Raw genomic sequence first — 15,688 nt, forward strand, 5'->3', positions numbered from 1 at the left:
CTCAGTTTCCTGATCTGACCATATGTTAGCACCCAGAGCACAGGATGACCATGCGAAGACAATGGATCTTTATGCATAGACCACGGAGTGGTACCAGCACATAGGATGTGCTGATAACCTGTGCCTGAAGTCACTCCACATGGCTTCACCGTGAAAGCAGCAACGCCATCCATGTCTCACCATAAGAACAGTTCTGTATGCAACATGGGGAGATCAACCTACTGTGGATAGTTTTCAGTCGTGGGATGCTTGCCTGCATATCTGCAAGCCACTAACATGTGAACTATCTAAGAGCAGGGGCCGAGTTCTCAGTTTCATATTCATGAGATGGGCATGTCTCTCAGTCTACAGACTGCTTGCCTAGCATTTGTGAAACTTTGGTCCCCAGCACCACAAGCTGGGCGTGGCGGCACACTGCTGTGATGCCATTGCATGAGAGGATCGGCATTTCAAGGCTGCTGTCGGCTACACAATGAGTTAAGGCCAGCCTGGGCTACATAAAAAACCACAGTGGGCTGGAGAGATGGCTCAGGGGTTAAAGCACTTATTGTTCTTGCAGAGGACCCAGGTTTGGTTCCCAGCGCCCATACGGCTGCTCACGACCATCTGTAATTCCAGCTACAGGGGATAGCTCTGATCTTCATGGGTACCAGGCACACACAAGGTACTCATGCATACATATATGCAGGTAAAACAATCATACACATAAAATAAAATAAATAAATATTTAAAAAAACTCACACACACTCCCCCAGACTGAAGCAATTGAGAAACTTTGATCATGCTCTGCAGACAAAGTGGCACTGACACCCGGATGCAGGTCAGCCCCCCAAGTGAGCATGGGGAGAAGAGGATTGTTCCACTGCAGAGGACAGTGCCAGAGAGCCACGGCATCTGGATTCGCTGGGACTTCATGCAGACGGTGCCTTGAAAGTACAAGCATGCTGGGTACATGCACGTGCACACTCACGCACACACACACATTAAAAAAAATAAAAAGAAATGTCTTAAAAAGCAGAATATTGCCAGGTGGTGGTGACACACGCCTTTCATCTTAGCACTCAGGAGGCAGAAGCAGGTGGATCTCTGTGAGTTGGAGGCCAGTCTGGTCTACAAAATGAGTTTCAGGACAGCTAGGGCTACATAGAGAAACCCTGCCTTGAAAAACCAATAAATAAATAAATATAAATATAAATAAAACAAAAAGCAGAATGTTTAAAATAAAAGAGTTGAGAAAGAGTGAGCACAGCTTTCCATGGAGAGACAGCAGCCAGCTTCAGGAAGATCCTCTGCACAACATCTCACTCCCACCCAGGACCTGCTTGCACACCCGTGCTGAACCCAGAAGGGACAAGAGCAATAAAATAATAAACATGTTTATGCAGCCTTGAGTGGTGCCTTGGAACCCAATGCCTCTTTACACACACCACAGCAAAACACAGCCCAGAGAAACGGCAGAGGCCAAGGGGAGAGGGGCTAGGTCTCCTGGTGAGACGCAGGTGCGTGGCCTCTGCCCTGTGTCCTTCCACAGAGCACAGGAGACAACTTTACGCAAAAGCCATCCATGCCTCCACAGTCATCTGCGACTCTCAGGCTGAGCTGGGACACTAAACTCCTCTACCCTCAGACATCAGAGCACCCAGCCCAGACTCAACACAGACTGAACTGTGTACAGTGGGAGCCCTGGGATTCAGACTGGGCCTCATGTCACGGACCTCAGGTCTCCAAAGACTTGGGACTCACCAACTTAACAGGAGCTCCAGTTTGTTAATAGACTCTAGGATTCCTCAGACTCCAAAATCATGGTGCTGAATTGAGGTCCAAATCTAGGTCTCCCTGACCAGAAGCCCTGGATACCATGCAATTGCCAAGCTGGCTAAAAGTCCCCCCAGTGCAGTATAGCTGAGCTATCCCAGCCTCTGGGATTTCACTTCTAGGAGAGTACCCAAGAGAACTGGAGCACATGCCCACCACCAAACATCGACACAAATGCTTAGTTACTATTCCTGAGAACTGAAAAGCAGAAACAGCACAAATACCCTGCAGCTTATGAATGGTACATCCATAGAATGGTATCTGGCCATAAAGAGGAATTAAATGTGGCTAAATAACCAGATAGAGACAAACCCGGAATCCATGAAGGCTAAACTGGCAAAGACAAACCTGGAATCGGTGATGGCTCAGTCGGTAAAGTGCTTGCTGTACAAGCGTAAGGACCCAAGTTCAATCCCAGCAACCATGAAAAAATTCAGGTGTGGCAGTTCCTACTTGTGATAGCAGTGCTTGAGAAACAGACAGGCAGCTCTTGGGGGCTCATTGGCCAGAGAGCCCAGCCTAAGACGCAGGTCCCATGTCTCAGAGAGAGACCCTATCTCAAAATACAAGGTGGATGGGTCCTGAAAAATGAGAGCCAAGGTTGACTTCTGGCCTCCACACATATGCACACACATGCACACATACCTGTGCACACTCGTGAACACATACCCCCCCCACCAATTTCATATGCTAATTTCACTGGGCTAAGGGGTGCCTAGCAGGCTGATAAGACACTGTTTGTGGGTATGTCTCTGAGGATGTTTCCAGAAGGGACTGGAATTTGAATGGGGGCCATGAAAAGGAGTCCGCCAGCAGGTGGGGTGCAGACCTCTACCAGGGCCTGAGCATAGAGCAACAGGGTAGAGGAAGAAGAGTTCACTCTCAGGCTGAGCTGGGACACTAATCTCCTCTACCCTCAGACATCAGAGTACCCAGCCCAGACTCAACACAGACTGAACTGTGTACAGTGGGAGCCCTGGGATTCAGACTGGGCCTCATATCACGGACCTCAGGTCTCCAAAGACTTTGGACTCACCAACTTAACAGGAGCTCCAGTTTGTTAATAGACTCTAGGATTTCTCAGACTCCAAAATCATGTGAACCAAGTTCTCATTATGTATGTACATACATACATATACCAAAATATATATAATGCACAATTATTGATTCCATATATACACACAGACGAACACATACATACACATAACACATACACATACACTCACTCACAGACACCTGTAACATTCCCACATACATACAAATATACATGCACATCTATACATGTACATATACATACATATACATACAGGCTATTTCTATATTTCTGGAAAATCCTGACATTTATATAAAATTCCTAGAATAAGCAGATTATAAAGTATACTGGTGGCAGCTGGGAACTTGTGGGAAAGAGAAATGGGAAGTGATTGCCTCATGGGCACAGGGTTTCCATCTGGGATGGTGAAATCATTATGGAATGAGGTCATGGTGATAGTTGTACATCTCTGTGAATGAACCCAAAGCCACACTGAGCTTCAGACTGTCAGTAAGTTGACAGTATGCCAGCTGCATTTAGATTGAACATCCACATGATATGACTCCTTGATACATGAGTGTGAGGCCCATGTGGTCTACATAAAGAGATCCTGTTTCAATAGAAGAAAACACCTCTTGGACTGGAGTTATAGCATGAAGTCTTAGGCCCAGTTCCAGCACCGCAGAGACTGGATATGGAGGCATGGTCCTGGAGTCCCAGAACTAGACAGGAAAACCAGAAACCCCATGTCCTCCTTGGCGACAAAGGGAGCTCAAGGCCTGTCTGGGCTACACGACACCCTGCCTCAAAAACCAAAAGCACAGCAACCCAAAGCAAACAAAAAGCCCTCCAGAAAACGCTGCGTTAGCAAAGGCATGGAGAGTCCACCAACTGTAAAGTGGTGTGGCTGCTCTGGGAAACGGCTCACAAGTTCCTCAAAACAAAAAAGAGAACTTTCATCCAGCCCACAGCCCTGCTGCTGGGACTATATGTAAAAAAAAAAAAAAATCTGACGCACGGTCTCAAAGGTGGGGTGTGCAAACCCATTTGTAGGGCAGTGTTAGTCACAAGGGCCGAGAAGTGGAAGTGTCTGTAAGTGAGTGTGTCAGACTCGCACAATGGACTAATATTCAGTCTTAAGGAGGAGAAACTTCAGGGAAAAGCCTTGAAAACATTATAGTGAGTAAAAGAGGTGGCCATAAAGGGCAAACTCCGTGATTCCGCTTTTATGAAATGGCCCCTCAGCTTCACAAAGACAGGAAGTAGATCGGTGGTGAGCAGGTGGTTAATGGGATGGAGGATGCTTTAACGGGCACCGAGTTTCACTTTTGCAGGATTAAAAAGTTCTGATTTGCAGCGATGTGAACTTACCCAGCACCACTGCCCTGCACAACAGAAAAGAGAGATCAGACACAGTGCTGTCTTTTTAAAAATCACGGTAAAATAAAACAAACAGACCGGGTATGATAACTCAGTCCTGTAGTATCAGTATACAGAGGTTGGCCTGGGCTACGTATGAGGACCCTGCCTCAAAACTCTCTCTCTCTCTCTCTCTCTCTCTCTCTCTCTCTCACACACACACACACACACACACACACACACACACACACACACACTCATACACGCTCACACTCACATGCATGCACAGGCTGGCAGGTATGTCCTCTTCAGCACACACTCACACGCTCACACTCACACGCACACACACTCTCTCTCAAGCACACACACACACACACACACTCATACACGCTCACATTCACATGCATGCACAGGCTGGCAGGCATGCCCTCCTCAGCTATGTTGTGGAAATACACCTTCCATGGGTGCCCAAGGAACCCCAACCTCAGCACTGTACCTCCCTGACCTGAAACCATAGGCAGTAACTACAGGGCACACATTGGGCACCTGGTCACTGAATAGTTACTGAGTAAGCTGTTTGGCAGTCACATGCCAAGGTCAAGCTGGTCAAACCTTTGTATGTTACAGACTGGTTAGTGGAGGCAAGGCATGGTGACCTGTCCACAGTCCCAAAGCCATTGAGAGATAAGGAAAGATGTGAACTCTGGCTGTAGCTCTTCTATGAGAGTATCTGACATCAACATGCAATCAACGCGTAGTCAACATGGGATTAGGAATTCCCTACTGCAACTGGGAAATAAACAAGAAATTCCCCAAAATGGTGTTCAAGTTATACTAGTGATTCAGGATTTGGCGGACCTTGGCCTCTTTAATAACTCATAGAATGACCTACGTGAAACCCAGATAAGAGTTTTCAAAGGTTCATGGACCACCCTCCCCCCCCCCCCCCGCCAAATTTACCCAGATACCTTAGTTAAGAATCCCCTTAAATGCTTGTGTAGGTCCTGAGTTCAAGTGCTATGTGATTAGTTTTATGTCAACTTGCATAAGCAAGAGTCACTTGGCAAGCAGGACACTCAACTGAGAAAATGCTTCCATAACATTGGCCTATAGGCAAGGTTGGAGTGTGTTTTTTTGATTGATGATCCGTATTGAAGGGCCCAGCTCAGTGGGGATGGTACACCCTGGGCAAGTGGTCCTGAACGCTGTAGGAAAGCAGGCTGGGCAAGCCAGTAAGCAGCGTTCCTCCATGGTCTCTACTTCAGTTTCTGCCTCCAGGTTCCTTCCTTGTGCTCCTGCCGTGACTCCTCTCAGTGACGGACGGTGACCTGAGTGTTGTAAGTCAAATAAACCCTTTCCTCTCCAAGTTGTTTTTGGTGATGGTGTTGTATCACAGCAATAGAAACCGCAACTAAGACATTCTAGAACCCCACAAACCAAGTATGGTGGCACACACCTGTCAACAACACTTGGGAGGAAGAGGCAGAAGGATCAGAGATTCAAGATCATAGCAAGACCAGACTGAACTACATAAGACTCTGTCAAAAAAGTAAGCAAGAAAGTAAACAAATAGAATCCACTTTATGCCAGGTGTGGGGGTGACATCTATAATCATAGCACTTGGGGGTGGAGGCAGAAGGATCCTGCAGTTGGGTGAGAGCCCATTTCAACAAACCACACCAAAACCAAACCAAAACAAAGAACCTAGTTCTTCACACTGCTGAGTGCAGTCTTTCTCAGGATTGCCTACACATCAGAGCCCTTGGGAATCCCACGAAGTCCATGGAGACTGATAAATCAGCATTGGCACATCAGAGGATTCTGGGCTTGCAGCTCTCAGACTGCTGAGTAGCTGCACCCAGACCTACGGTAAGTGTAATTCCTCCAGCTCCCAGGTGCCCTCCCTGGTGCTCACTGAAGCTAAAGGCTCCATGACGGACCATCAGGGACCAATCAAAGCTCTACAAGTTCTCCTTTAACTTTGGGCCCCAGACCAGAAGCCTGAACATCATCCTTGACTCCTGACTACCTGTCTCCACTCCACACGTGGTATGTTTGTGTGTGTGTGTGGTGCCAGAGGAGGGCATTAACCTTGAGATAGCGTCTCTTACTAAGCCTGGACCTCATGTTTTGTTTATTTATTTATTTTGCTAGGCTAGTGGCCTGAAAACCCCAGGAATCCTGTCTCCAGTGTTGAAGCATTGGGGTTATAGGAACACATAGCTACATTCACCATTTTCTGTGAGTTCTGGGGATCTGACTCAGGCCCTCATGCTTTCATAGCAAGTGCTTTATACACTGATCTGTCTCCCCAATTCCCTCTCCATCACCCACACCTTTACTACCATACAGTGAAGGTGAACTGTCCCTCCCAGCTGTTCTGGGCCTCCCTCCTCACCTCTGTTTTCTTCTGTTCCTACACTAGTCTACGGTGGAAAATCAACTGCCAACTTAAGGAGATCCAGAATTATCTGGAACACAGGGATGCCCAATGTGGGTTATCTTGAGTAAACCAATGGAAGCAGTGATGTGGGAGTGTCATATATCAATCTGTTGATTTCATTGGTTAAGCAATAAAGAAACTGCTTGGCCCTGATAGGTTAAAACATAGGTGGGAGGAGTAAACAGAACAGAATGCTGGGAGGAAGAGGAAGTGAGCTCAGAGACGGGATGCTCCCCTCTCCCAGGCAGACACGATTCAGCTCTGACCCAGGATGGATGTAGGCTAGAATCTTCCTGGTAAGCGCACCTCGTGGTGCTACATAGATTATTAGAAATGGGTTAAGAGGCTGAAACTAATGGGCCAGTCAGTGTTTAAAAGAATACAGTTTCCTTGTAATTATTTCGGGTGTAAAGCTAGCAGGGTGACGGGGACGCAGCCCGCCTCCTATTACAACAAAGCAGGAGGTTCCATCCATTGTGGGCAGCACCATTCCCTGGGCTTGGCTCCTAGACCATATATACAAATGGAGCTGAACAGAAGCATCACACTTCCTGACTAGAGATGCACTCTGACCTGCTGTACCATGTTCCTGCCATGGAGACTCCCACCATGCTGCACTTGGCTCTTGACCCACGAGCCAGACTAAACCCCTCCTTCCTTACGCTGCTTTCTTTTAAAGTTGGTATTTTATCATGGCAACAGAAAGAGACTAAGGCACTGTCTTCATCCTGCAGTCCTGACCCCAACAAAATCCTTCCAGGCAAAAAGAGCTCTAGAGTTGATTCATCCAGTACAGCAGCTGCATGTGGCCATTTAGATTTACATCAAAATTAACAGAATCAAATCCTATATCTCTAGCCACACTTCCAACGCTCAGTAGCCACAGGTAACTAGTAACCACCACGTTATACCTGGTGAATGTGGGCTGGTTGATTTTAACTGTCAACTTGATACAACCTAGAATCACTTGAGAAGGATCTCAACGTGGAATTTATTCAGGTTAGGTTGGTCTGTGGGCATGTTTGCAGGGAATTGTCTTTGATTGTTAATTAATGTAGGACAGACCCAGTCATGGTGATTGGTACCATTCCCTAAGCATGGGCTCCGAGAAAGCCAGCTGAAAGTAAGCAAGCGAGGGTTGTATAGGGCAGCCCCACAGCAAGGCAGGACTCGAGCCTCATACAGCACAAGTGTCCTTATACACTAGCCCAGGCAACTCCACAGGCAGGGGCTGGGTCCTGCACACGGCATGACCCCAGCCAGCAGCCCAGGGTCAGGCACACAGTGGTCCTCACCAGCCTCGATGCCCCAGAAACTCCTTCACCTAAGACTCCGGCTCCTACAGTATGGGAGGATGGATAATGTCTTCAACACCTAGGTCCCAGTCTCTGGAACCTGTGGATGCTACAGCTTTTGGAAAAGGGACTTGGCATCTTCATTTAGTAAAGGATCTAAGAGAGACAGACAGAGATAGAGACAGACAGAAACAGAGAGGCCCATGGAGTCCAAGCTGGTCCTGAACTCACGAGGTGGCTGAGGATGACCCAGAACTTCTGACCCTTATGTCTCCACTTCCCTTGCACTGGGATTACAGGTGTGTGCCACTATGTCCAGTTTATTTAGTGCTATGTACAGAATGGGACCCAGAGCTCTGTGCGTGCTAGGCAGGAACTCCACCAGCTGAGTTACATGAAACCAGCACGTTTACGATAATTTGTTATAGTGGCCATAGGGAGCGAATGAGTGTACTCCATTCTAAGGGACTATTGTGTTGGAATCAGAAGATCTGAAGGCCGAGGGAGAGAAGAGGAATAGCTGAGGATGTAACAGAGTACACGTGCCTAGCATGCACAAGGCCCTCAGTTCCATCCTCAGCACCAGAAAAAGAAAAGAAAGGGACCAGGAACGCGGCTCCAAATGTGCTAGTGGGTGCAGCTGAGCTGGGAAAGTCTCTAGAGGGTCCGGTGCATAGACCACTGGCAAGTAAGCTTCCACATCACTTCCCCACCTTGGTCCTGCTGCCTCCTGGCTGCTGAAGGTGCCAAACAGGTCTGTGAGCTGACTTTGGATGGGGCAAGCACTTTCTCATCTTCCCAGCGGCCCACTGACTCCCCTCCTACACAGCGCTGCTAAGGCTGCCTGCTTTTCAGTCACTCAAAGAAACACGGCACAGTTGGGTGAAGGCGTGAGTGAGGGCATCTCTTGGAACCTTCTCTTGCCTCACCATGCTAAATTTTTCCTACCCCTATAAATTTTTTATCTCGTAAGTTAGCAGCAGGGTTTGTGTAACTGCACACGGTAGTTGCTCCGTGTATTTTAATAAAGGAACTGGAGAATGAATGCAGTTTGGGACCACTGGCCCAACATACCTGATCTTGGCCTTCCTAAAAGCCAGCTCCTCTTCATTGCCGAAGTCTAGGGACACATCCTCAGTATCGTCCACGAGGGCCTGGGAGACACCAGGAACAGATGGCAGGCCCCACTGACACACACCCTGCCACCACTGCAGAGTGCCCTTTCCTCCTAGATGGTCTGAGCTTCTTTTAGTCTTAGCCCTTTAGCGCTCCAGGCTTTCCCCCACCCTCTTTACACTGGGGCCCAGTTCAGCCTTAGGCTCCAAGGCCAGCGCATCTATTTTCCTCCCTCAGGCTCTTTGCCATCATCCTCCTCACGACACGGCATCCCCGCAGCCCTACCTGTTTCATTCTCCTGGGTACCATTTGACCCTACAGCGCAGGCTCCAGCTTCACCCTTCACCGCCCAAAGTTAAGGAAGCCCAGCAGGCAGCTGGCCTGAGGGATGCTAAGAGCTCAGGCTCCACAGCTTTGCTCTGCTTGTCTGTAGGGGGAGGGGCTCTGCGCAGTGCGCAGTCTCCGCTAGGGCGGCGGTTCCAGAGAGGATCCCCAGGGAAGCTGTGACAGACGCTGAGCCTGGAGCTGCTGGCAGGGAAATGGACAGACCTGCAGGACCCTGGACAGTGAGGGAATGGTGGCAGTGTGTGTGTGTGTGTGTGTGTGTGTGTGTGTGTGTGTGTGTGTGTGTGTGTGTGTTGTGGAGATTCCAGAGGGTTGAATGAATGTCTGTTCATTAGTATTCAGAAGCAACATTAAGGTTGGAAGAAAAGTTTTCAGGCTCTATGAAAAGCAGATTTTTCTGAGCCAGGCATAGTAGTACAGACCTGTGACCCCAACACTTGGAAATCTGAGGCAGAACATTGTCTGGCTGCATAGAAAAACAAACACACAAACCAGGTGTGATCAGGATCATGTTGCTTGGCTCGGGGACTTTTGTCTTAGAAACAGGCACACTGAGGAGGTAGCTATTGACATGTGAAGGCCTTATTGCCCTCTCCTGGTCCAGGACAGGATCACTCCACTTCCCCTAGGGCCTGCCCATCTCTTTCCAATTCCTACCTCACTACCTCTACAATTTTCCTCCCCCTGCACATCCCCGCCCTACTAGCCAAGCCTGTTGTTTCTGCTTTGCTGGTTTATGTTACTCCCTGCCCACAAGCAGGTGTTATCTGGTGACCCCACGGGGGACACTGGGCCACGAGATCCATGGCAGTTCCTTCCCTGCTGGCCCTGGCTGGGGTACAGTGAGGAGCTGCCTTACCTCCCATCCTCCGGCCATAGAGATGCTGTCTGGCGAAGGGGTGGAGGGGACTCCTTCTAGGACAGAAGGTCCCCTCAGAGGCCAAGTCTTCAGAAGTGTTGTCCAAACCATGCCTGACATGGTGATGTTGGCCTGTAATCATAGTACTTAGGAAGGTGGGAGCAGAGCAATCTCAAGGCCAGCCTGGGCAACTTCATAAGACCCTATCCTAAAAGTTTATTTTAAAAAGGAAGTAGTGTGTGTGTGTGTGTGTGTGTGTGTGTGTGTGTGTATTTTATAGAGTTCTAGAGTTTTTGCTTTGCATATAAGAGGCCTTTGGTTCAGTCCCCAGTACCGTGTATGTGTGGTGTATTAGGGAATATTGTGGCGGTTCCAGAGGGTTGAGTGAATGAATGAATGTGTGTGTGTGGGGGCGGGATGTTGTGGAGATTATATATCCAAGTCCAGCATCCAGCATGAGTTCTAGAAGCTTCTAAATCCTCTACTTCTCAACCACCACCATAGTCCACTGGAATCAGTCCAGTGGATTGCCAAAGCTCCCAGGGGTCAGACCCAGTGTCTTCTCTCCAGCTTCCCAGGTGGCAGTGTCTGTGGAAGGGCCTGGGAATGGAGTCTGCCTCCGCTAAAGTGATATTAAGGCCGGGATTGCCCTCGAGGCATCAGGATCTATGACTACCGAGGTTGTGCTTTCTGGAAAGTTCAGTTGCCTCTTCCCCACCCACAGCTGGCTCCAGGCACAGATGTGACACTGAAAAGCCAACAGGAGTGGACTAGGGGAAGCGTTCACAGTGGAGACAAGGTGGGTGTGAGCATTTAGGGGCTTTTCCTCTGACCCTGAGCACCTGAGCTGGGGACAGTTGGGAAAACCCCCTTGGAAGCCCCATCAGGGTTAACGGACGCCACTCTCAGGGTGGGGATCCTCAGAAATGACCACTGCCACATGAGGTGACTGTTCTCCCCCTGACCTGGCCTGGCCTCACAGGGCAGAGGATGGGAGGGCAAAGACCAAGCACTTTGCAGGGAGTTTATCATCAGCCTTGAAGTTAGCTCCAGTCACCTTGTAAGTGGGGTTTGAGGGCAGAAGCCAGGGCTCTGGCAGGATCAATAAGCCAGGCTCAGCTACCCGCCCCGTACTCCAAAAGGAGAGATGAGGGAGAGGGAGACAGGAGAGACTAGATCAACACACTGGGAAGAAACAGATGGCAGGGCCTGCTGATCCCGTCTTCAGGGCACAGATACAAACTTAGTTTAGAAGAGGGGACAGGAGCGAGAGGTGTTATGTACGCTGAGTGAGGCGGTCCTGGCTGAGGTACGGTCCTGTCCCCCCGTTCAGCTTGGTTGTGCCCATTGGTCTAAAATATTGTTACTCTCGTATCACTGATATGAATGGGGGAGTAACCTGCTCTTCCCAGGTGATCTGCTTCAGGTGCTGCTGCACCATGGGGGCTGACAGTGTCTGCAGTCGGTTTGCCGGGGAAGTCTGCTGTTCTGGAATCCTGGGCGACTGCAGGTCCCACATACTATCCTGTCTCTTCAGTCTTGAGGGGAAATGAAGGTAAACAGACAAGCCTTAGTAAGTCCCATGGCTATACCTAGAATTAGGCAGGAGTCCAAAATAAACACAAGGAGAGATAAAAAGTGAAGGGAGAGATGCCAGGTTCCTCCTGGCTTTTCCCTTTCACTAGGTAGCTTTGAGGATTCTGGTCCAGGCCTTTGGAGTCTCCAGGGAGGGGTTTGGGAACCTACTTCTCATAAGGAAAATACTAGTATTTGGAATATAGGGAGTACTTAGAGCAGAAACTTGTGGAAAATGCCTTTTCTTCCATGCTCTCTGCTCCTCTTAGCCTACTTGGGGCAGGGAGCAGAAACTCAAGGTTCAGTCTTATCCCAGGTCCTGTAGCTGAGCCTTGGAGCCAGACCAGCCCCTGTAGGGGCCCCAGGCTATGCAGCCCAGGCTCTGGAGACCATCAGAGCTCAATGTCTGGTTGTCACCAGGCCCGAATGGGTGGCCTGTGCGGGAGACACCATCTCCCTGACCTCAATGTCCCTTCTCTAAAGTGACCACACTTCCCCCATCCTAGATGGCAAGAACTGGAACATAGTGCATATAAAATGCCCTTCTCAGAGTGCAAGCTTAAAAACTATGCCCTAGGGATAGTCATCCACATAGGGGCTGGGATCTGAGGAACCAGTGGGCCCACAGCACAAGGTCTTATGTCTAACTCACCCTTCCGTGAGGTGCCTGTCTTTGCAGCAGAACCAGTGAGTGACAGACTTCAAAGAGGTGAGCTTAAGGAATCTAAGTTAGATGATTTTTTTTAAAGATGAAGTCTTGTGGGTTCCAGGCTGATGTCAAACTCACTCTGTAGCTAAGAATAGCCTTCTGCCGGATCCTCCCAGTTCTGCACCTCGACTGCTGGGATCACCGTTGTGTATCACCATATCTGAAACTGGGACTTGGTGAATGCCAGGCAAGTGGTCTACCAACTGAGTGACAGTCTAGCCCTCATCTTGTGTGTGTGTGTGTGCGTACAGCCACATATGTGTGTGGTGTATGTGTGTGTAAATGCACGCACACACACACACACACACACACACACGTATGTGGCGGAACAGGCCTTCTGCAATTGGTTGAGAGAGTGGAGCCTGTCACCCCATAAGTAGGTGCTTCCTGGACCTCTGGTTTCCTCTGAGTAGCTGAGGTCCAGCACCTTCTCCATAGCTCCTGTGCTGGAGAATGCATAAGAGCCACCCACCCTTACCCTAGAAGCTAGAGATGCAGTTATGTTAGCCCCATAGAGAGGGTGACCTGCCTAGTTAGAACCTTTGACCTTCCTTCCCTGATGTGGGCCTAACTCCTTGCGATACTCTGTTAACACCCGCCAGGCTGAGATTCCAAGAAAGTCCCAAACTCCTTGCTACCTCAGGGTTCCTGTACCTGCTGCTTCCCAGTCCACATCCTTCCCTTCCCGAATCCCCCAGGGCCAAAAGTAGGAAGGCCCTTCTCAGGAGTGTCCCTCATCTGGCTCACACCCTACCCACAGGCTAAGCCTTCTCTCTAGTTTTAGGATCTAAACCCCAGCTGGACTTGTTTCCTTCCTAGCGCTTTCTGATAAGCTTCAATCTTCTAGTCTTAATGGCCTGCTGGGCTGTCACCTCCCCACACTCTGTCTAAGACTTACCTCTAGATCAGTGGTTCTCAACCTGTGCCTCGCGACCCCTTTGAGGGTGTTGAATCATCTTTTCACAGTGGTCGCCTAAGACTATTGGAAAATGCAGATATTTACATTTTGATTCATAACAGTAGCAAAATTGCAGTATGAAGTAGTAATGACATAATTTTATGATTGGGTCACCACAACATGAGGAACTGTTTTAAAGAGTTGCAGCCTTAGGAAGGTTGGGAATCATGGCTCTAAAAGAAAAAATGAACTTTAGACAGATGAAGGAAGCTCCCTGAACGTTCTGGGCACTGGTGCTATGTGGTTAGTGAGGAAAAGGTGAATAACCCCATGCAGGATGCCCAGCAGTGTCTCCACCCAGCCTAGAGAGCTAGAAATGGTGAGGCTCTAGAACCAGGGAGCAAAGAGAGGCGTGGATACCCACGCACGTCCTGTCTGGAGCTTCGAGTCCCCACTCACACACACACTGCTAGCCCAGGGCCTTTGCTTCCCTGCCGACCCAGCTCTCAAACAGCCGCTCTGTATAGCCAGGACACGTTTCTGCCCTGAGGTTCTGAGCCTGACGCAGTGGAGGAGGCTGACCTGGGCTGAACTGGAGTCCTGTTCTGGGGACTTTTCAAGATTGTTGTTACTATTTGGAAACAGTTCAAAGGCCTTGGCCAGCAGGCACAAGACTCTGCTGTCCTTGACAAAAGGAGATTGGCGAGCCTTAGAGCCAGCAGGCAGAATCACCACTTACGGGAAATGCACCCGCTGAGGAGAAAGACCCTGGCACCTATCCAAACTGGATGAGGAAGCCTTGTGAGCCACACCACACACTCTCTCTGGATGGGTGGCATGACTGAGCTCTGCGAAATGGCCCAGGGGTATGTGCCCTGCCCCCTTTCACTAAACACAAAAACAAAACAGAAGCAGGCAGCCACTTGAGTTGCCTGAGTGCCCACACCCTCTTCAGCTGGGTTCAGCTGGGTTTGCCTCTTATCAGCTGGGCTATCTCCGGCAAGATGCTAAACCTTCTGAGTCTCAAGTTTGTCATGCAATAGGTGAGACTGATGGTGGCTACTGCTGGGGGCAGCTGGATGGAATAAGAGACCCTCGTTGCCATCTGTTAAGAAGGGAGATTACATATACCGTGCCTTTGCTAAGTGTCTTGGTTAGGGTTTCTATTGTGCAATAGAACATGTGACCAAAAGCAAAATGGGAAGGAAACTGTTCATTCCATCTTATAAATCCTCAAATCCCAGACCATCATTAAAGGCTGTCAGGGTCTGAACTGGAAGCAGGAATAGAGCAAAGGCCATGGAGGGGTGCTGCTTACTGGCTTGCTCACTCCTGACTTGCTCAGGACACCTTGCCCAGCAGTGGTACCACCCACAATGGCTGGGTCCTCCATTATCAATCACTAGCCAAGGAAATGTCCTATAGACTTGCCTACAGGCCAGTCCTATGGAGCCATGTCCGCAACTGGTATTGCTTCTTCCCAGATAACTCCAACGAGGACAGTAACAGACAGTGGCTGCTTTGTCAATTCCAAAAGATTAGAAAGGGGGACAGGCAGTGTCCACTGTGTAGCCCAGAGACTGTGGGGTTGAGAGTTCAGAAGCCAGGGAAGCCACTGGGTAGCAGGGGACTTGGGTCTGTTGCCTTCTGCTCCTGGATTTTCCCGCCAAGAGGGAATGCAGAGAGGAGGTCGCTGCAAAAACTGTCGTGCAATTGAAACCCAAAGCCATGCTGACCTTCAGGCATGTTTGAAGTGAACTGGAAAGTTTAAGCCATCAAGTAAAGTGAAGTTTCTGGCCAATATCCAAGTCAGATGTCACCGTGGTGATATTCCCATTCCTGGTATCTCGTAGAGACTGGAAATGGAACCTGTCCTGCATTGTTTTGAGTGGCCCAAACAACAGACTTTTGTCTCCCAGTTTTGGAGGCTGAAAGCCTGAAGTCCTGGTGTCAGTGGAGCCTTCCCCCTTCAGCCTGTCCCAGGCCTTCCCCTGTTTTCTACATTGCTTCCATTTTTGTATGGCTGCCTGTGCTAGCTCACTAAAACTCTGACTGGTGCTGGACACACAGATAGTGTAGAGGTCACTGGGCTGTTAGCTACCTCTGGTCCTGGCTGAGGGAGCTTGATATGGCCTGGCCCAACAGATAACACAGGTCACCAGGTTATTAATTTCCTCCAATTCTCAGATTTCTGGATGGAAGGGCAGGTTTTGTTTTTTGCTATTGCTGTTTTGTTTATTA

The 15,688-nt window shown here is 49.3% G+C and overlaps 1 protein-coding gene across 4 annotated transcripts in view; it reads right to left on the minus strand.

The window, feature by feature from the left end:
- Positions 1-9,591, minus strand: part of Tvp23a (trans-golgi network vesicle protein 23 homolog A) — a 40,272-nt gene extending 30,681 nt beyond the window's left edge. For 3 of the 4 annotated variants that reach the window (XM_075942014.1, XM_075942012.1, XM_075942011.1), the window contains exons 1-2: positions 9,347-9,516; positions 9,020-9,099 (exon numbers count right to left, since the gene is read on the minus strand). In XM_075942014.1, the coding sequence (XP_075798129.1) occupies positions 9,020-9,099; positions 9,347-9,370 (104 nt within the window). In that variant the 5' untranslated portion in view covers positions 9,371-9,516. Of the gene's footprint in view, positions 1-9,019; positions 9,100-9,346 lie in introns of all 4 variants that reach the window. The other variant, XM_075942013.1, reaches the window with a different exon arrangement.
- Positions 9,592-15,688: the final 6,097 nt, after the last annotated feature.

This window comes from Microtus pennsylvanicus, chromosome 11, assembly GCF_037038515.1.
Source record: "Microtus pennsylvanicus isolate mMicPen1 chromosome 11, mMicPen1.hap1, whole genome shotgun sequence".
NCBI classification, from domain to species: domain Eukaryota; kingdom Metazoa; phylum Chordata; class Mammalia; order Rodentia; family Cricetidae; genus Microtus; species Microtus pennsylvanicus.